This window comes from Chrysemys picta, chromosome 2 (assembly GCF_011386835.1).
Source record: "Chrysemys picta bellii isolate R12L10 chromosome 2, ASM1138683v2, whole genome shotgun sequence".
NCBI lineage: Eukaryota > Metazoa > Chordata > Testudines > Emydidae > Chrysemys > Chrysemys picta.
In genome coordinates, this window is record NC_088792.1 from 34273003 (window position 1) to 34295583 (window position 22581).

At 41.8% G+C, this 22581-nt stretch overlaps 1 protein-coding gene across 10 annotated transcripts in view; it reads left to right on the forward strand.

Annotated features, from left to right (window-relative positions):
* Positions 1–22581, forward strand: part of MPP7 (MAGUK p55 scaffold protein 7) — a 264560-nt gene that overhangs the window by 197776 nt on the left and 44203 nt on the right. For 6 of the 10 annotated variants that reach the window (XR_010599110.1, XM_065586862.1, XM_042858201.2 and 3 more), the window contains one exon: positions 18079–18117. The exons of the other annotated variants lie outside the window; for them this stretch is intronic. Coding sequence is in view for 5 of the 6 variants with exons in the window: in XM_065586862.1 (XP_065442934.1) it covers positions 18079–18117 (39 nt within the window). In the remaining variant the exon portion in view is untranslated. The remainder of the gene's footprint in view (positions 1–18078; positions 18118–22581) is intronic. 10 annotated transcript variants of the gene reach the window in all.

Sequence of the window (22581 nt, forward strand, 5' to 3'; positions counted from 1 at the left end):
GGTGTCACATTAAGAAAACAAAGTTAAATACATCTAAATGTTGAATTTGTTCAGTGTTGAGGTTAGAATTTTCTTTAACTCACCCCCTGGCTTTTAGGTTAGATACTTACTGTTATTTAAATAGCTTTTGTGTTTTAGTATCCCCTATTTGTTATAAAATGATATTGACTAAAAATACCCCAATAACATGCTGTGAAGCCCAAAGGCATAAATTATAGTTGTAAATTGACATAATTCTGAGTCCAATCTTTGTAGTATTTTTAGTATGCTGCCACAGAATAACCCGTTCTGTGGGAAACACCCCCAGTTGGCAACTGATCTGCTGCTTTTCTAGGTTCTCGTTAAAGTTGCTCTGCCCCAGTGTAGCTAACTTTTTAGCTCAGTTTGTAGCTGCTAGTCTCCAGTTGTTCACTACCTTGTGGCTGAATAGGAGGCTCCTTAAACAAATGGATCTTGATTATGGTGGCAATAGTGCTTTCCAAGAGGTGCATTGAACACTATAATGAATGTGGGGTTAGTGTGGTTCTCTCTGTGACAGTCTCCTGCCTGGAAGCTTTCATGAGAGAGAGGCTAGATATGAAAAGATGCAGATCCCCTTACCATGTAGACACCGGGTAGGCAGACCATGCTGAATGGGAAATTCCAAGGCTGTGACTTAGGGAAGGCTGCAGTCTGGTGAGCATTGCTCATTCTTGTCTTGATCCCACCTTGCCCACTTTAGCTCTGCATTTGTAAAGCCCAGATGATGTTAGCACCCACACACACACCATTCTTTGCTCATATCTCCTTGAAGCTACAGCATCTCAGGAACAATCAGTAAGCCTTAATTCCCTTCTTAAAGGTCTCTTTGGGGCAAAGTAGGCTGCAGTTGCCATCCCCTTGGATGCTGCAATAAGTCCTTGGAAGGTCGTGATGCCTTCATAAGAGGGTAGGCTGGTGGGATGTCACATACATTTGTTCTTCAGTTCCCCTCTTCCTCACATCAAGTGCTCTAGGGGCAGTCTATCACTAGCTGCCACCTCCAGCGTTCTCAAGACTTAAATGGAAGAGGGTGAGTGCTTTTCTGACATGAAAGCCATCTTCTTCCACAAGAGCAAGCATGAGTTTTTGCCATGGAGAGGGCTTCATATCCTTCATAGAAGAGGTTAATAAAGTCCTGGATTTGCCTAGTGAGAATGCTCAGGACCAGAATGCCCCCTCAGTTCAAGTTTTAGGAAGAACTTTCCATCTGCTTCCCCTTCCATGAGGACATTCGGAGGTCTTAGAAGTTCAGTGCCCCATCTGCTCTTTCCAAGATTATGCACTGTTTTATCATCTTCCCAAGTACAGCCATGAGACTGAGACATGTGACTCTCTCCTACACATGAGCACAGGAATCACCGTGTCATTCTAGAAGTAGGAGGGAAATTAAGCAGCGCAGATTTGAATGGATAGCATGGCGGCAGTATCAGACATCAGTAAGGCAGGTGACACTTGGAGCAGGAGATGGGCTCAGGAAGTTGCAGTCCTGATGAAATTGGCAACACACAATTTGACATCCCTTGTCGCTACCCATGTAGCCATGTCACTCTGTCTCCAGGCAGACTAGCAAACATGAAGATTCCTTTTGCAGGGGAATGGGACTTGCACCAGTAAGTGTGCTTGAAAGCCAGTAAATACTGGTGGACACCAACATCAGATTTGTTCACAGCAACCAAGAATATCACAAGTCCCAGGTTTTGCATCTGTTACTAAAGGAGGGAGCCATTTTGTTTTTGCCATGCGTTAGGAGTGGGGGCAGAAGTTTCTAATATGTCATCCCCCTTTTGTTCTGATTCCTTGGGTTCTGAGGCCACTCAGATCAGATGGGGCAGCTTTGATTGTGCCAGGTTGACCCTGCTGTTCATGATATTTAAAATTACTAATTGGACCAGTCTGAGAAACGCCTTCCCCTTGTTCTGATCCTCAGCCTTCTGGCTCAGCTCTAGTGTCTCACATATTCACCAGGGACTCCTCACCCTAAATAGAAAAACACTCCATTTAAAGGATTGGTTTTTGAAAAGTGATCCCTAATTCACCAGGAACTCTCAGACCGATAGGGTAATGTCCACAAACCTAACATCAAACAGCTTAGACAAACAGAACCTAACCTGACACTTGGGGAAAGTTCCATTTCTGGTTCAGTGGTAAAAGATGGCACGTAGATGTTTGCCCTCTTCTTCTAGTATAAGAATTTTCCCAGGAAGACTTTGAGTAAGGCACAGCCTATGAAACCCTGAGGAGACAGATATCTGCTTTAGGGATGCCAGCAGGGGTCCCATTGAAAGGTTTTCCCAATGCGGTTCATCTCTTACTCATTCGATTCATGAGGTCAGCCAGAAATATTTCAGGTAGACTGCAGAAAGTGGTCCCAGTCTGAAGGCTCGTTTGTTTTTGCAAGACTTTCTTCCTCATCCCCTTCAAGTCTATAGTTTGTTTCTTTTTTCTGGTTGTTGATTAAGGAGGCCTTACTAGTGACCATCATGAAGGTGGGAAGAGTTCAGATCATGAGGGTGGGAAGAGTTTAAAAGCACTGTTCCTGATTCTTCATAATTATTCTTCGAGTGCTTGTCCCTAAGTGTATTCCACGGTAGGTGTATATGCGCTCCATGTGCCCAGAGCCGGAGAATTTTGAAAGCAATGTCCACTGGTCCACACATGTGCCCTTGTTCACCTCATGCCTCTGACAAGGAGATAGAGCAGTGAGGACTGACCGCCTCTCCAGTTTCTTCTCACTGCTGCATAGTCCAGATTGCAACCTCCAGAGTCCCAAACTTTGTTACTTTATTTGTGAGCATATATATCTGTAAATAGTTTTTGAAGTTTTTAGAGTTTAAAGGTTTATCTGATAGTTTTAGTGTTAGACTCCCTGACCTGGAGAGTGCCTCCCACCCTGTACTCTGTTTTGGGTACTGGGCTGTGTCCAGAACTCTGGACTTCAAAATTTGTGCTTTCCTGCTCATGCTCCTTCTCGAGCAGCGACAACCACCAATGCTGCTTTTACTGCCTTGGGGGAAGCCCACATTGCAGCAAGGTGCAATATCTGCCATTTGTTCCCTGGTTGTACCCAGGAAGGGCAAGAAGTTTGCCTTAGGAAGCACCTAATGGACAATGCCATAAAGCCGCAATGATTTCCAGTCCAGGGAATTAGCCCTCTTCCCTTCCCCTCCCCCATATTGGCCTTACTCAGCAAGGAGTGTATCTCCTGCTGCGAGATCTGACTTAGGCGTGAGGGAGTCTACCCCCAACAGATACCTCATGGGATCTTGACAGGAGAGCAGGGAGTGTTCTCATAAGTATGAGACTAAATCCACTTCACAGAAATTAGACTCAGCCCTGCCTAAAATGAGCAAGTCTTTAAGCTCAGCCCAAGACTAAGTCTCAGGGGCATGACAAGAAAACAAGTCTAGAGCTCTGTCAGCACCAATTCAGTGGCAGTGGTGACTTCAGTACCTCGGAAGCACAAACCCCAGGATTTATCAGTACTGACAATGAGCAGTTGTCGAGAGCCTTGGCTACCCAAGGTACCAACTTTGTCTTCCAGAGATGTGATACAGACTGTGTCTGCTGTAGGTCCATCGGTTTGGCAGACAGGATCCCTCATATTCCATTAAATGCCGAGACCAAGCTCCTCCTGAGGGCATCTTCGCTCTCCCAGAAATGTTGTCTCCTGCTCTGTTGGGTCCCTCCCTTTCAAGTAAGGTCCTGACTCCACCCTGGGAGCTGACTTTTTGGGAGGAGTCCATCTCCCTTTCCATCTTCAGGTTATGTCTTCTCTCCAGTGACACCGCCATTGGATCCGGAATCAGCCTTCTGTTCTTCAGGAGAATGAACCATTATTTTCTTCTTCAAGACATGCCTTCCCAGATTGGAGGCCTGGACCAGCTTGGGACCAACCTCTACCTCATCACCTGCCTTGCAGCCTTTGACACAACCACGCGATGGAGACCTCTGCAACCCCTATGCAATCTATCCTCCTGGCCATACTGGGGCTGTAGGACTTGAAGAGTCGGTCCAGTCTGCTAAGGGGTTGTCCCATCCCTCCCCTCTGAGAGGGCAACCTGAGCTGATCCAATTGAGGAGGAGGAGTACCCACCAAATCTGGTGGTTCCACTGGAACCATTGTGGTTGCCATTGTCATCTCCAGATTCCTTTTGAGAAAGTTCAGGATCTTCAATATAAGCTCCTGGACATCCTCCAGTCCTCTTGTTTCAGTTGAATAGTGCTCCCTGTTAATGAATCCATCCTGGAACCATTTAGAGCCATCTGGCATGTCCCAGCTTCCCGTGCCCTTGCTCCTAAGAGGGCAGAGAAACCTTACTATGTCCCAAGCCAGAGGAGCAGAATTTCTGTTCACTCATCCTGTCCCTAATTTTTTCGTGGTCCAGGCTGCCACAGACAGATATATGCAGCAGCACCCTCAAACTATCCTGACTGATAAGGAGGGCAAGCGTCTCAACTTATTGAGAAGGAAGGTCTTCTCTTCCTGTAGCCTTCAGTTCAGGATAGGCAATTACCATCTATAATGGCTAAGTACGATTTCCTGAGCTATTCAAAATGTGCAGACTTTGCTGACAAGCTTCTGCAGTAAGGCAGAGCTTGTTTCCAGGCTCTCATAGAAGAAGATAAGATGGTTGCCAGGACCACGCTTTGATGAATGATAGATGCAGCTAAAATGGCTTCAAGAGTGATAGCTACTTCCATTGTAATGCGCAGGATCCTCCATCTGCCTTGGGTGCCCAAGAGCAGCCCCCGGCTCATGTCCCTGCCCCTTGGCACGCCACGCAGGGTAGGCAGAGGGTCCAGGTCTCCCCACAATGGCCTGAGGTCCCTGGGTAGCTCTTACCACCATCTGGCTCTGGCTTCTGGCCTGGCCACAGGGTGGGGCCTCTGGGGGAAGAGGAGGAGCAGGGGGTGGGACCCTGTGGTGACAGGGGGCTAAGGCCCATCTCAGCCCACGACTGGGAAAAGCCCACCGCCCCTGCTGCCATTCCACGCCTGTCTGAGGCTACTACGCCCATGTTAAAAAGTGGGTGGGCTTGCCCCCCATGACCTCCCCCCCCCCGGTTGCGACACTCCTGGGGCGTGGGGAGCCCAAATATTCTTTGTGCCCATGGCCCCAGTGAAACATCATCCGCCTCATTTGGGTCTGCCATCTGCATCCTCGCAACCTCCTCCTACTTGAGTACTGCTTTTCAGGCATCCACAGTGGGATACGCATAGGGACCAACAGTCAAAGAAGAGAAAGTTACTTACCTTATAGTAACTGGAGGTGTGTAGTCCCTATCTGTATTCCACTCCCTGCCCTCCTTCCCCTCTCTTTCAGCTCATCTTTTGGTTTGTTGTAGAGAAGGAACTGGAGCAGTGGTTGGTCCGCTCTGCTCTTTATCTCCTCAGTCGGAGGAACAAGGTGAAAAAGGGCATGTGTGTGGACCTAAAGAGTCTGCTTTCAACATTTTCTGGCCCCGGGCAAATGGAGCACATGGGTACCGACAGTGGGATACAGATAGGGACCACACATCTTAAAGAACCTCCAGTTATGGAAAGTGACTCTCAGACCTGAATTATAGTCATTAACTTTCATCCATGAAGTTTCCATCCAACTTCCCTCCTTTTGTTAATAAAGAGCCTTTATGGTATTCCATAGAACAGAGCTGTAAAATTCTACCTGCCTTGAACCCAGGACTTTCAAAGGCCCCAAGTTAGAGGATAAGGTCTCTCATTCTGTCATAGTGAAATTGGTATGCAGTTGTATTTAAGAAGCATACATTGCCAAAGGGCATCTCTCATGGTGTAAATGCCCAATCCCTTTGGGGAATGCTCTTATTGTAGACTGAAAAAGAAACTGCCTCAGTGGGCAAGATCTGCAACAGTAACCTGATAACTGGTCTACAAGTAGCCTTGTCATTATAGAATTAATATCAATGTATCAATGGACACAGTTTTTCGCTATAGTTTGAGATGGTGTCCCCTAGATCCTCTTTTCAGTAACCACAGCTAGGTCTCTTATGACGCATTGGAAAGTATATCCTAGTTCCAAGCAACAGAGGGTCCTGTGGCACCTTTAAGACTAACAGAAGTATTGGAGCATAAGCTTTCGTGGGTGAATGCCCACTTCATCAGACACAAGTGACTTGCGTCTGATGAAGTGGGCATTCACCCACGAAAGCTTATGCTCCAATACTTCTGTTAGTCTTAAAGGTGCCACAGGACCCTCTGTTGCTTTTTACAGATTCAGACTAACACGGCTACCCCTCTGATCCTAGTTCCAGTTATTGTTGGGAGGAGAAGGAGGGCATTTCTTGCAAGTCACAGGATTTTGGGATCATATGTAAATTCACTTTCTGTGAATGGAGACCACCATTCTGAAAGCCCCACTTAGGACACACATCTCTCACTGTATGGTGCAGGTCTTTTGTTTTTGTTAGTGTTTGAAACTATAGAGGCTTCACTTGAGAGCATGTTGGGCTTCATTAAGCACAAATTGCCTACCAACATATTTCTAGGGGCTGGAACTACTTAAAGCATAGCCTAAAGAAGCAGTGTCTTAGTCCCAGACTGGGGTCTCCTTCACAGAAATATTTTACAAGGAAAGATCAAAATCCTTAAGTGGCTTCCTCAGAGTGTGTGCTGGAAGTGTATGTAGGACAATGGTATTTACTTGTATTGCATCCATAATATCAACTATATGGCAAAACTCTTTAAGTACATTAACACTGTTATGCATTTAATAATATGGATTCATAATACACACATCCTTAAGATGTTCTGTGTACAGCTAATCAAATTTTTAATATTTCAAGTCTAGGCTTAATATCTGTCAATCAGGGATTGTTTAATGATAAGTAAATGTATATTCTATTGATGCAAAGGAATAGAGTAAATGACTTTTGGAAAGTTCCTGTTAGCCCATATGATTTTGAGTCTCCATATTTACCCCATAACAAAGCATGTTGTGAATGTATATTCACTCTGTGACACACATGTATGTCATATCCATGAGCCTAAATGAGTTGGCTTATTCAGTAAAACTGGGTTTTTTGTTCTGTTGCAGAAATGTATAAACATCTATTTTCTACAAAAATCATTCTGCTTTCAGAAACTTTACAATAAAAATTTCAATTTGTATTTATAGGTAAACTGCTCTACAGCCAAAATGCTTCTGAAATAAATGTAGTCAAACTTTACTAATTCTGGGTCACTGAGAACGAAAATGATGCTTAAATTGTTGATTGGCTCTAGTTTTCAAGATATGCTATTGGGTCAGTATATACGACCCTTGACTTGGGAATGGCGGAGGATAAGTGAGTTATAAAGGGAAGGGATCTCAATTTAAACCAGAAATGACTAAAATACATCTTTGATTGGATCTATGAATAAATCTATGACTGGGTTTGGATAGTACTTGCTTTTTAGGCAAAACAATGAATGATGCAATCTGAAGCTGGTATTGCGTCATACATGATATGAATTGCATCATGTTATTCCTAGAAGTCATGGATGATGCAATCATAATGAAGCTTACATCACACTGCTGAACAAATTGCCCTGTATCAGCTCTAGAAATCATACAGTGTCGTGCTCTCTTATTTGTCAGTGTTTGATTTTGCAAAGGGTCACATTTCTGTTTAGCCAAAGTGAGCAGAGGTGCCTCGTACTTGTGTGAACAGTGCAGATAACTTCTGCTATGTTTGTGGTGAAGTGACTTTTGCATCACAAAAGCGCAGTATAACCACTATGGTTAAGAAAGCCTATCACCTTTATTTTGGCTGCAAAATTGGAGATCAGGGCAAGAAGTGGGCCCCACACACATGCTGCAACACTTGTGCAACAAATCTTCGCCAGTGATTGAACAGGAAAAGGAAATCTATGCCTTTTGCAGTGCCAATGATTTGGAGAGCCAACAGATCATACCAGCAATTGTTACTTCTGCATGGTGCCTCCAGTTGGGAAAGGTGTGTCAAAGAAGAAAAAGTGGACTGTGCAGTATCCAAACATTCCATCTGCTATACGCCCAGTACCCCACGGAGAAGGACTGCCGGTTCCTGATGCACCAGAATCATTCTCACTTGAGTCAGATGAGGAAGAGGATGAAACTTCTGGTCCTGTACCATCAATGTCACAGGACCCACATTTTCTCCCATCCTCCTCCTCTGAACCACACCTCATAACACAAGGTGAACTGAATGAGCTTGTCAGGGATTTGGAACTACCCAAGAGTAAGGCAGAGCTGTTGGGCTCCAGACTACAGCAGTGGAATCTCCTAGCAGGTGATGTTAGGGTTTCCATGTTCCATGACCGTCAAAAGGATCTTGTCCCATTCTTCTTCATGGAAGGTGATCTTGTAGCCTGCAACATCATCGATGGTGTGATGGCAGCCCTCAAGATCGTTCATGATCCAGATGAGTGGAGACTGTTCATTGATTCATCGAAGACGAGTCTTAAAGCTGTTTTACTGCATAATGGCAATGTTTTGCCATCGATTCCAGTTGGTCATGCAGTCCATATGAAGGAAACCTATGACAACATGAAACAACTTTTGAGGTGCATAAACTATGACCAACATCAGTGGCAGCTTTGTGGCGATTTGAAGGTTGTTGCTCTCTTGCTTGGTCTGCAGACTGGATACACAAAGTACTGCTGTTTTCTCTGCGAATGGGATAGTCGTGCAAGAGATTCCCACTACATCAAGAAAGATTGGCCACTCCGACAGTCATTGGAGCCTGGGAGGAAGTGTTCAGCATCCACCACTTGTTGAATCAAGGAAGATTTTTGTTACCACCCTTACACATCAAGCTGGGTGTGATGAAGAACTTTGTCAAGGCCATTGACAAAACACAAGCAGCTTTCAAGTACCTCTGTGGAAAATTTCCAAGGTTAAGTGAAGCTAAGATAAAGGAAGGTGTCTTTGTTGGTCCTCAGATTCGTGAACTTCTTCGAGATGATGCATTTGACCATGCACTGCGTGGCAAGGAAAAGACGGCATGGAAAGCCTTCCAGTTAGTGGCAATAAATTTTCTCAGAAACAACAAGGCAGACAACTACAGGTTGTTGGTGGAAAACCTCCTCAAGGCATACAAAAGCCTTGGTTGCAACATGTCACTAAAGATACATTTTTTGCACTCTCATCTAGATTTTTTTTTTGCACCGAACTGCGGAGCAGTGAGCAACGAGCACGGCAAGCGATTTCACCAGGACATTGCAACAATGGAGAAACACTATCAGGGCAAATGGAGCCCATCAATGCTTGCAGACTATTGCTGGACAGTGACAAGAGATGCTCCATTTAATGAATACAAGAGACAAGCCAAGAAGCGCCGAGTAGACACTGAATAGGACTAAACTATGTACAGAATAGTTTTTTGCCTTTTGTTTCATAATAAATGTTATTTATATAACCCTTTTGCTGATTTTTAAAGTGTTACATAAACAGGACAGGTGAAATAGTATCATGTAAAGCAACCATAAACACATGAAAAGACCTAGGTTTGCAATTTATGATTAAAACTCTACTATCTACACAATATACATAGACATAAAATGTAAAAACTTAAATATCTTAGAAACAGTAGCCAATCAGTTGTTTTAATTGTCATATTTGAATTCAGCACATCAAAATACATAATAAATAGCACATTTTATCTCTGAAACAGACGACTTCTCAAAAATTGTAGACCAGTTATCAAAACAATGTGTTTATAATGGCAATGATAACAGAATTTAGGAATAGTGCAGCAAACAGGTAGCAGTTTAATATATGCCCTGCTAGGCACAGCTAACTACTTGTTATATAAATGTTTACATTACCTGGAAATAAGTAAAAGTAAATCCTCTAGAATTGTAGGAGGGAAGAAAATCCCTTCCATGCACCACCTCCTTTTCTTCCGTGAAGAAAATCATTCTCACATGACATTGGTGGAGGTGAAAATATCTCTCACATGGCTTTGCAAAACCACAGACTAATTACAGTAGATTATGTTTATTAGCAACCCCTTGGTTGCCAGCAAAAAGTTGCCATTATTCAGCAGTTGCTAATAAGCAGAAGATACTATTCCAAAACTGCCACCAGGGAAGGAAGTGCTGGCTGTGCCCTCCCTGGCTATAGACCTGTAAACCTGCCTGCGGGCAGGGCAGCAGTGGGAAGGAGGGCTGTAGCCCGGATGCTGGGGCTTTCTACAGAAATTCGGGCACTGGGAGCCAATGGGCTGCACCATACTTCTCCCTGTGCTCTCTGGGGGTTGGGGCACAACACATCTCAATGCTTCCTTCTGTGGGTACAGCCCCCTGCAGGGCACAGCCATGAGAGTTCAGGGAGAGGAACTGTGCAGTTCTGGCAACTAGACTGCAAACCCCCTCCCTGCGACTGCTCTGCCACAGCCTCCCCTTAACTCCTGTGTGGTCCCTGTACACAGGCAGGGTTGTGGGGTTCCAGACACACAATGAAGCACTGGTACGGGCTGAGCAATGGCCACAGGCAAGTTTGTGGGGCTGCAGCTGGGGAAGGCCTGTCCCTGCACTTCCTTCCATGGCTGCAACCTTGCACACATGCCTGCAGCGAGGGTCTTTCTTACAAAAAAATGTTGTTAATAAGCGGTATGTCATTGCTAATATTCTAGTCTCATTAACATTAAAGTCAATGGGATGGGATTAGTTCCCGGCAAATGTTGCTATTAACCGGAAGTTTGTTAATATCCGGGTTGCTGTTAGACGGTGTCTAATATACTTTGGAAAGTGGGAGAAAATCATAGAGTCCCCTTGGAAAAGGGAGGGTAGGTAGTGGTGGAGTGACTGTATATAAGTAATGTGATGGAAGAATTGGCAACACAAATGGAAGAGGCATTGAATGAAGATACGGATAGTGAGTTGAAGAAAGGGAAGAAGAGAGAGAAATTAGGGATGGGGGATCACAGAGGAAAAGTAGGAAAGTGACTTTGAGATGGAGCATGGAAAGAGGGGTAAAAGCTAGAACACAGGAGGATGGGAGAAACAGAAACAACTTATGGCCAAAGGAGGAGAACACAGTAAATGGGTTGGAAGATAGAAAACAGAGCAGAGGCAGCAGTACCTGTACCGTTGTTAAGGTGTGTTACAGAGTTCAATGTTTGCAGGTTCTTTAGCCTTTGTTTTGTAAAAAATTCATTGAAATGGCAAAATACAAAACATAGAATATAAACTTTGAGCACTATTTGGATTTTTCAAAATGGTTTGATGAAATGCAATTTTTACTCAAAACCTAAACAGTGTCCTCTGCAGTGTTAAAGCAGAATAAGTTCCTAAATGTATGGAATGTGTGACAGTCCTCTGTGCTGATTTGTTGATGTAATTGGTGTGAAAGCTCACAGAGGTCACTCTTTAAGGTTTTGTGTTAGAGTGCAAATTTGATGAAGTTGAGGTACTGTGTTGTTTCTGGATATCTGTTGGCAATAGGCGTATAAGCCTTCTGGGATGTTGGATGTTATTATTGATGGAATTGTAGACATTTGAAATTGGAGGAATGCACTCTTGTTTCCATTCTTTTAAGGTGCTGGAATATATCCTGTCACAACCTTAACTGCCTCTCTACATAACTTTTGTTGCTAATTAACACTGCAAAAAAGTTAGACTGATGAGAAAGCACCGAAGAAAGAATGAAAAGACAGGCCAACATGTACAACAGAAATTAAGAAAAATGCAGTGAAGGAAAAGAAAGGGAATAGACACGTGGGACAGAGTAATTTAATCATATTTGTATTAATGTATAGAAAAATTCTGCAATACTCATCAATGGTTTTTTTTTATTTCTGCACATACACTAGATTCTGGCAAACCGATAAGTTGAATTTGTGGACTGCTCAAAAGTTATGTCCATCTCCTGTTCTGCTTCTGTTCTGTTTCTTCTTCTTCTGTATTTCCTCCTCATTTCCAGCCCCTTCTACTCGTCATCCTCATCCTACACCACAATCAACTTGAGATTCAATGGACCCTCCCCATTTCAGTTGCTTTAATGATCCCTAATCTCAAATCTGCCCCTCATGTGTTGGGTCTTGAGTGTGAATACAAGAAGCTTAAACCTGATGTGGAAATTGAGGGAATCTGTTGATTCTTGTAAGCATTTCACTAGTTTTTCCATGAAGTGCACAGTTATTACATGCATCCGAAGAAGTGGGTATTCACCCATGAAAGCTCATGCTCCTATACGTCTGTTAGTCTATAAGGTGCCACAGGACTCTTTGCTGCAGTTATTGCATGGGTGCTTCAGGGAATGCGCACTTCAAGGTACCGCAAGTGTAGTATTTACAAGAACCATACTGATTCCTCTAGGAAGTCATCCATTTAGGATGCAGTGCCCCAGACCACAGAAAATTTGATTGGCATATGTGATCCAATGAAACATATAAAACTAAAATCCATTACTGGTGAAAGGAGAAGAGGGAATAAATCAGCCAGAGGGCTGTCTAGGGGTGAGATGGTCCACATTCAGAGGTCACAGTTGCGCTTTTAGATTTTTTAAGTGCATTTCTAGAGCTGTGCATACATGTGCACGGAATTGTGCACTTTAAAGCTGATTGATGTTCAACTGCCCCTGTTCAGCAAGATATTTTCAAATGTTAGTGACTTTGCTAAAGGTTTGAACTGAATTTTGAATTAACAGAGTGGGTTCTGAATTTTTAAAATTCAGTTCTTTGAGTTAAGTGAATAAAAAGATAGCGAGATAATATTTACTGGGAGAAAATTTTGTGTGTGCGCATGCATGTGCACATAATGGGAGGTGTCACATTTTCAAATGTCAGGTGGCTGAATGGGATTGTCCTGAAGGTGTTCAAAAAGTTCATATTTAGGCTGAGATGAAGTGTAACAAGTTTCTGCCCAAAAGGAATTTTTTTCCGAAAACTCAGTCACTGCCAACAAATGCTGTAATGTTTCCATCTGTACCTTGTTTTACAGTTCACCTTGTAGATAAAGCAGTTATCACCTAATCTTTTAGAAATGAATAATTACTAAATTATTTAGTTTCTGTGCCCAAATATACCAGCTAAGACATAACCTTCGTTCAGCATAAACATTAATTTGGCCTTAATAGCTCACACTGTGTTCGTTCTTACACTCCAATGTGTGTGGTCTGTGGTATGAAGAAACAGTTCATCATTCACAGGGTATATTTTACACTAGCTGTAGTCCATAAGTTGTATTAAATCAAGGAAAAAATATATGCAAGGTAGAAAGATGTTCAAACATGTCTGCACTTGAAAAAAATATTCATCCTGTGTTTTGAGGCTAAATGCAGATACTTGCTGTAAGCAAAGTTATTATTATATAGCCTTTCTAAGGCTTAAAAACATCTCAGTTTAAATTTTGATTTAACCATATATGATTGGCACCACATGAGCAAGAGGAAATATTTAACTGCAGCCAAATGGTGTTCATTCAAACAAGATGTAACTGAGTTTGTCCAAAGATGAGTGTCTTTTGAATTAAAGACCACATTCTGCCAACAAAACAATTTAAACCAAGTAAAAGAATGAATGCATTGTATATGGTACTGTTTTATTTGAGGGACAAACATTTAGGAGAAATATATAATAGGACTTTACAGTTCATTACAATAAGACTCTTCAAGTTTGAGACTTGAATCAGTCTCAGCATCTGCATGTGTAGATACTATAACACCCTGTGTACATGAAGCTAATTCAGAAACAAAGATCGTTTTAATGTCACATTTTACTGTTAACTTAGCATGCTGACATCTTTGTTCACACAGATAATTTTTGCACTTGTAGTATCTTCCATCTTAGGATCCCATAGTGCTTTAGAACATTAGCCTCACCACACCACTCTGAAATAGATGATGCAACTGGAAGCACAGAGCGATCCAAGTTTCCCAAAGTCATACAAGAAGACCCCAGCAGAGCTGGGAATAGATCCCATATATCTCTGCTCTCAGTCCTAGGTCTTAACCACAAGGCCATTCTTCTTCCATTTTCAAATTATCTTGTCATATGTTTTTAAATCTGAACATATAGCACAATCAAGTTTGCTCACCTTAAATTTGCTTTAAAGCTTTATTTTTTTTAAATGTTCCTCTGATCCACAAAATTTTTTATAACCTATCAACAGAACAAAATAGTTTAAATGTCAATTGCTCTAAGTTTTTCACTACTAACAAACCAATTGGTTTATAATTGGATGTAATCACTCTAAATTAAAAATTATTATTTATTTGCATTATCATGGGAGCCTGCATCATGGACCCTATTGAGTTTAGGTGTTGTACAAATCCAAATTCTTGTACAATGCAGTGCCTTGTTTGATCACTAGAGCTGAACAGAACGCGAGGGTTAGTGCAACATGTACATTTGCCCAGGAACCAGAACAAAGCTTCTGTGTATAATTTTAAACCTACCAGCCTTTAACAAAGTTTCTTTGACAAAAATATTGTGAAGGAAAAATTAGCAGGAGTTAATATTTAACTCAGGGCTGGATTGGAGGTCACAAGCAATTCAGGCACCCTTTTGGACTGGCCCAAGGTTTTGAACATTACAAGTCAAAGCTATTCAGCTGAGGTCCCTAAAAAATTATAAATGCATTTTTAATTAAATGATTTATAGTTTTTTCATGCACATAATATAGCATTTCTGCATTTTTAGTCTAGCATTCTGTCTTTGAACTCTGTATAAAATCAATAAAAACATTAACTTTGCATTTATGCTTCCTTTTTTCCCCCATTCCCCATTTATATTTTCTCTTCCTCCTGTACATCTTGGTTTCTCTTCCTCCATCTGTTTTAGGTGTGTTTCTTCAATCTACCTTTTTTATAAATGTCCCTCCCTTTCCTTCACGCTGCAGAAAAGGACCTAGGGGTTACAGTGGACAAGAAGCTGGATATGAGTTGACCGTGTGCCCTTGTTGCCAAGAAGGCTAACGGCATTTTGGGCTGTATAAGTAGGGGCATTGCCAGCAGATCAAGGGACGTGATCATTCCCCTCTATTCGATATTGGTGAGGCCTCATCTGGAGTACTGTGTCCAGTTTTGGGCCCAACACTACCAGGAGGATATGAAAAAATTGGAAAGAGTCAAGCAGAGAGCAACAAAAATGATTAGGGGCCTGGAGCACATAACTTATGAGGAGAGGCTGAGGGAACTGGGATTGTTTAGTCTGCAGAAGAGAAGATTGAGGGGGGATTTGATAGCTGCTTTCAACTACCTAAAAGGGGGTTCCAGTGATGATGGATCTAGACTGTTCTCAGTGGTAGCAGATGATAGAACAAGGAGTAATGGTCTCAAGTTGCAGTTGGGGAGGTTTAGGTTGAATATTAGGAAAATCTTTTTCACTAGGAGGGTGGTAAAACACTGGAATGGGTTACCTAGGGAGGTGGTGGAATCCCCTTCCATAGAGGTTTTTAAGGTCAGGCTGGGATGATTTAGTTGGGGATTGGTCCTGCTTTGAGCAGGGAGTTTGGACTAGAATGACCTCCTGAGGTCCCTTCCAACCCTGATACTCTATGATTTATACTTTTCCTCTTTCTTTTCAAGTGTTTTCTATCTCCTTCCCCATGCTCACTTTAAATTCTTCCCTTCTTTCACTTCTCTACTCTCCATTCTGTCTTCTCTGCCTCCCTGTATTATCTTAGTTGCTTCCTCCCTGCACAGTGTTCAGTCGATCTCCTCTTGCTCACCCCCATGCATCACACAGTTCAATTAAATAAGATTTTATTCACATGACAAACTGTACCAGTGTTGCTAAAATTAGAGACAGACACCTTATGCATATAACTACCTGCTTCTCACATGCAGAGCTGCTAGTAGCTAGTGGTAATTCACACCTCTCCTAGTAACTAGCCCCTAACTTTGATGTGGGTAGGTAATCATCCTGCAAAATTATCTGATGTTCAAAGTGGCAACCAAGTGTACCATCTGTAGGTGGCTGTTACAACACTTAAGAATACATCAGGACCTGTTGATATCCCTGGTAGCCTCTTTTCATCACAGACTAGACCTCTTAACAGTAGCCAAAGAAGAAAGACTAAAACAGCTTCAGGGGACCCAGGAGTGGAAATTCCTTCTTAAAAACTCTTTTTGGCTCAGCACCACGCTTTCCCAATATGTATGATGTCACTTGTTTCCACTGTTCTTCTTTGGTAACATCACCTACTGTCCCAGAAAAGCCAAGGATCCTTAATTTATTACAAGGATTTATTATAAAATCCTGGGTTGATTGATTAAACCAGTCACATGACCATGTGAGAGGGGCTTAGCGCCATTGTATAGCGCTACCCTTAATTCAAGATAGATGACTCATTGCAACTGGATAAGATTATAGGTTACCATTGCTAAATCAATAGCTGAAAATTCTCAGATAAGGACTTTAGAGGGCATATGATAACCCTGCTGTGCCTTTTACTGTCCTTATTCTTTCAGTTTAAGCATAACTTCAACATTTAAAGACTAAATCACTGTAGATAAATTGGAGTATGCCTCTGCAGCGTAACAGTTGTTATCTGAGAATTTTTTTAGAGCAGCTAAATATAGATGTATTTTTCCTATTTATAAAGTATTAAATAATAATACTTTGTTTTTTGGCTGTTCTAAGATGAGGAAACGGTTGAGTGTGGTAGGTACATTTTTTCTTCTTAGATTTAACTTTTCATTCTTCTGCTGTGTTTTCAGCCCATTTAATGATTTCCTTTCCTATTTTTTCCTTTGTGCTTCTCAGAGGAAATTGAAGGTATATGTACAAGAGTTTCCCTGCATAGCCCAGTAATTTTATTTAGAGAACATGTGTTTAGAATAAAATTGAATGTAGTTCAACGTTTGTAATTGATGTTATATGTACAAAATTTCCCATTCCCTCTACAACATCAAATATATTGAATCAGACCATCTCATATTGAGAAAACAGTTTTGGATATCACTCAAAATAGTCTTAGATGTTTCATATAGTGGTCAGGGTTTTATGTTTATTTGAATATTGGGAAATACACCTCTACCCCAATATAACGCTGTCCCCAGGAGCCAAAAAATCTTACAGTGTTATAGGTGAAACCACGTTATATCGAACTTGCTTTGATCCGCCGGAGTGCGCAGCCCTGCGCACCCCCTCTCCCCTGAGCACTGCTTTACCGCGTTATATCCGAATTCGTGTTATATCGGGTCACGTTATATCGGGGTAGAGGTGTATAGATATTTACAAAAAAGAGCAATAGTGCCATAAAATAATCTTGGCAGAATTTGTTAAGTGGGATGGAGTGGAGGAAGGTTAATTATATGACCCTAAAAGATCTTACTTATCCATTCATGTGTTGTGGCAAAATACAGTAGCTCATTAACTGTTTACAAACAGAGTATAATTAGTGTTTAAGAATGTATTGCTTTGAAACACAGTAATAAGTTTATCCATGTAATATATCCTTTATTTGTCCTCAGTATATAGCCTAGGTTGCAGTAATAGTCACAGCATATGTTAAAGCAATAGCAGCTGATCTCTTCTAGTTTTAGTTTACTTGAAAGGACTTCTGTTTATAAAGGCATTAGAAATTGTAGCTCATATTTTTGATCAAAAGGCCTTTGGCATGTAAAAATATACATTATAGCTATTTTATATCAAATTGAAAGGGTATGTTTTTGATCAAAAACTTTTCTGTCTAATCCACTGAGCCAAAATTAGAAGCTAAAATCTGATAATATATAGTTTACCAAAGAGCTTGATTTACATAAATAAAGTATTTTTTTGCCTTTTTAAGTGGCATCATATTTTCCTATTTTCTTTGTGATAAAGTATAAATAATGTAAAGTTAGAAATCTTTTTAAAATATTTGATTGTAGTCATGAAAAAGGCACTGCATGAAAAGGTAAAAAGATCGAAGTGTGCATGTTGCAAAATTCCAGAATTCCTCCAGCTAAAATATAAAACAATGGAAGTTGTTTTATGTTTTTAAGCAATGGCATATTAAAGCTTTTTTATGCTATGCTTTGTACAGTTGTCATTTTAAGTAATTCTTCTTTTGCATTTGTGGCTGGGCTTCTAACTATTCTGCTTTATTTCTTGGCTTTTGTTCTGTATGCTTTTACACTTCGTCCAGAAGATGCTGAATGTGCTGGTTACAACAGTGGAACCTATATAGGTGAGCAATTGGTTATGAAAGACAATTTCTTTCTTCCTTTCTTTCAGGTTCTTTTTCTTGTGTCACTTTGTTTTTCTGGTAATTTGCATCAAAGTTTCCTCACAGTGACAGCGCATGATAAGAGCATGAATTTTGAAATAAAAAATGGCTCACTGGATTTGACACAAAGGAATTACTTATTTACTGTGACATGTTTTTATTATTCTTGACATTCAGGAGCTGTTAAAATACTGTCTTGATTTTCAGCTTAAATACCTGTCTCAAGTTTGGGGCAAAACTAAAGTAACTTAAATATATTAAAGTAAGTGAGAAATATGTTTATGTTTAAAATGTAGGTTAGTGAAAATTTAGACTGAGATTTTTTAGTTTTGATCCAAATTTATTTTACCTTTTATTTCTTTATATCAGTTTGCAAAGTCATTTTAGGTGGGATTGGGAGAGGGTAAAAGGAAATATGCATATGTCTTTTTCTACACACTCGAAAATAAAATAAGCATCCAGGATTTAAGTTTGACTGTAAAATAAAGCAATGCTCAACATAGTAGTGGAGAAGAAAACACCATTGGTAAAGACAACAGTTATGGCTGCAGGATTCAAAATTATAAACAAAAGGAAAATGTAAAAGAATGTCCTGAGAGGAGTGTTTTGCTCCTTTAAACAGTTTTACATGATTTTGTCATTACAGTGGCCTGTGGCCACTTTCTGCCACCCCTTTGGTGCAAATTGAGCTTAAAGTGGCCAGAAATAGCCAACAGATAATTTCCCCCAGTGCTCAGGAGCTCGGTGCTTGGAGAAAACTGGCTGATGTGGATTTTGCACCAGTCCACCCTTCCCCCATCTCCACTGATCCCTCACAGTAAGGAGAAAAAATGGGGAAGTACATGGCTGAGAGCTCTGCTACATCCAAACCTTCCCTGGTTTAAGAACACTGACAGAGTTTATGCCATTGGTATAAGCTAGAGCTGCTCTTCAGCAACCACAACTGGCTCCCTATGACCAGCTCTCCATTGTAGGGCAAAGCTTGGGCAAGGTGGAGAATCCAGCCCAGTGAATTCAGTGACCTCGCAAATAGATTTCACAAGCACATGCCAATGAGTGCTGCAGGCATCTACAGCATGTGCTGAGACAGTGATTTTAAAGCCCTGTGCATATAATGGAAGAGGAACTCACAAACTATACAATGCAAAGTACCCATGACCTCTTGCCAGCAGTCTGAGGACTGTATAACTAATTTCCTCATGTATTTTCAGAAATGTTTGTTAATTGGTATTCTTCTCCCCAGTTAGTGTGGTGAAAAATGAAACATTTTACATCTATGAATAAATCAGAAAGTGTATTAACCCTCGAAGTACAGTTATATAGAAGACTGAGTAGCAATTGGAAAAAGAATTTGGGGAATAATTCTAAATGTACCATCTCTTGATGACTTGCATATTAAATTTGCTTCTTTTTAAAATCAAATGATGACTCCTCTAATTGTCTGTGCTGCAAACTTAGCATGGGTTCTGAAAACCAGGCAGTGGCGTTTCTGTATTTACATCTTAGCAAACAATTGCTTTGTTTCATGAAGGGTGAAGTTTTATAGAATCTACCTCAACCACAAAATCATAGAAATGTAGGACCTTGAGATATCACCTGAGAATACTTACAAGGGGAGATAGATTCAATGTTTGTAATGGCTCAGCCATTCCCAGTCCTTATTCAATCCTGAGTTGATTGTGTCTAGTTTGCATATCAATTCCAGCTCAGCGGTCTCTCGTTGGAGTCTGTTTTTGAAGATTTTCTCACACTTCTTATCAAACTGTCTGTACTGGGCTATCTTGATTATCACTTCAAAAGTTTTTTTTCTCTTACTTAATTGGCCTCTCAGAGTTGGTAAGACAACTCCCACCTGTTTATGCTCTGTATATGTGTATATATATCTCCTCAATATTTATTCCACTCTATATGCATCCGAAGAAGTGGGCTGTAGTCCACGAAAGCTTATGCTCTAATAAATTTGTTAGTCTCTAAGGTGCCACAAGTACTCCTGTTCTTTTTGCGGATACAGACTAACACGGCTGCTACTCTGAAACCTGTCTTATTTTTCTACTTTTTTTAAATTTCTGTTCTTTCCATATCATTTTTGCTTTCACATTTATTCAATTCCTTTCCCCCCCCTTCTCCTTACCTCCCCATTCTTTCCCTCATCTTTTTTCCCCTCTCCATTCCTATTCCCACTCAGACACATATATCTTTCTTTCTCTAGATTCCCAACTTCTATCTCTCCTGCCCTATCACTTGTTGTTGAAACTTGCTTAGGGTTACCATATCTCATAAATAAAAAAAGAGGACCCTCCACGGGCTCTGGCCCCACCCATTTCCCCACCCTAGCCCCGCCCCAACTCCGCCCATACCCCCTAACTCCGCTCCCTCCCACTCCCAGCCAGGGGGAAAGGGCTGCCCCAGTGCTACTGGCTTCAGGGTTTGCCGGGCAGCCCCCAGACCCTGCACCCCCAGCCGGCGCTTCCCCAGCGCAGCTGGAGCCCGGGAGGAGAAGCGCCCAGCCGGGGGCGCAGGGTCTGGAGGCTGCCCAGCAAACCCTGAAGCCAGTAGCACTCGGGCTTTGGGCAGCCCCTATGCCTCCGGACCCTGCACCCCCAGCCGGGCACTTCCCCTCCCGGGCTCCGGCGGCGCAGGGTCCGGAGGCACGGGGGCTGCCCGAAGCCGGTAGCGCTCGGGCAGCCCGGCTCTTAAACAGAGCCAAGCTGCCCGAGCGCTACCGGCTTCGGGCAGCCCCTATGCCTCCGGACCCTGCGCCCCCAGCCGGGCACTTCCCCTCCCGGGCTCTGGCGGCGCAGGGTCCGGAGGCACGGGGGCTGCCCGAAGCCGGTAGCGCTCGGGCAGCCCGGCTCTTAAACAGAGCTGAAGAGGAGCAGAGCCTCCAGCCGCGGGGGCTCTGCTCCTCCCCGAATCTTCGGCTCTGTTTAAGAGCTGGGCTGCCCGAGGGGAAGTGCCCGGCTGGGGGCACAGGTCTGGAGGCACGGGGGCTGCCCGAAGCCGGTAGCGCTCGGGCAGCCCGGCTCTTACACAGAGACGAAGAGTCGGGGAGGAGCAGCGCCGCCATTTTCCCAGACATGTTCGGCTTTTTGGCAATTCCCCCCGGACGGGGGTTTGACTGCCGAAAAAAGAGGGGAAAAAGAGGACGTATGGTAACCCTAAACTTACTAGACATAAGGCTCTTGGTGAGCAGGATCTGCAGCTCAGACTCTGGGTTGGATTTTGTGCAACTGTTTCCTTTTACAAGACATGGAAATGTTGAGATGTCACTTTCAAACTCAGAGGCAAACTATAATGCATTTGGGGTGCATAGTCTCACACCTTCATTATAAAAGATGCAGTGGATCCAGAGGACATGTAAAAGAATTGCACTTTGGACAGCCATAGAATAGATACTATTTACAATGATATATACTATGTTTATTGTTTTTCCTGAGGAAACGCCTTAACACTCTCATGAACTTGTGTACAGTGAAGTTTCCATCTGTATTCAAGTCACTCTAACTAGAAAAACGCATCAGTATAGTAAGAATACGGAATAGTATCTTAACACATGCTCTTAAAATCATTGCTTCCCTACATATCTTGTAAGCGCACTCTTAACAGTTTAAAAAAAACAACCAGTAGCTTATATTGAAATAAGCATGGTTCGTTACATGAATACAAAGTACAACAGTGAAACAAAATTGTTAGACTTGATAGACATAACAATTGAATAAACCTCAAGTACTCATTTGTTAGTGTGGCACACAATGAATCTTTGCATAAATCAATACATATTTTGAAACATCAAAGTTACATTACACTAATGCTGTGCATTTAATAGATTTCCATTACTATACTGAATGAAAATCCTAGTATGGTACGTGAGTAATTTTTGCTCTTTTTACTATTCATTTGTTGTCACTTTTTCCACACACTGTAGCAGTCTCATTTATTTCCATTAGACTTAATGATCTGTTAGTGTTTCCCTTACAAACTATTGGAAATCAGAGTTTATAATTCAGTGAGATCTAACATTATGTACAGTCTGTCTCAGAGCAAACTTTTTTGCCCCATAATTTGATCGGGGAGGAGGAAAATGGGAAAGGTTCAGGGTTTTTTAAATAGTTTTAAGGAGATTTTTATACTTAACTGCCAAAATACCTACAAATCTGAAACTTTTAAGCCTCTAAAGGAAAAATATATATTAAAATTCACTGATGTGCAGTTTAATGCCTATTTTGTGAGGATAAAAACATCAGTGTTTTTAAATATAATATTTTCATGACTGTGTAGATCCAGCATTCAGTATGCATGTTCTACAACCATAATATCAAGTGAGCTGCAATGTCTAGGCACATTTGGGTGATTTTAAGGCTTCACTACCAGTTTAACTTTAAATTTTCTGTCATTTATGAATTTACTTCTGGAGCCATAATGCAG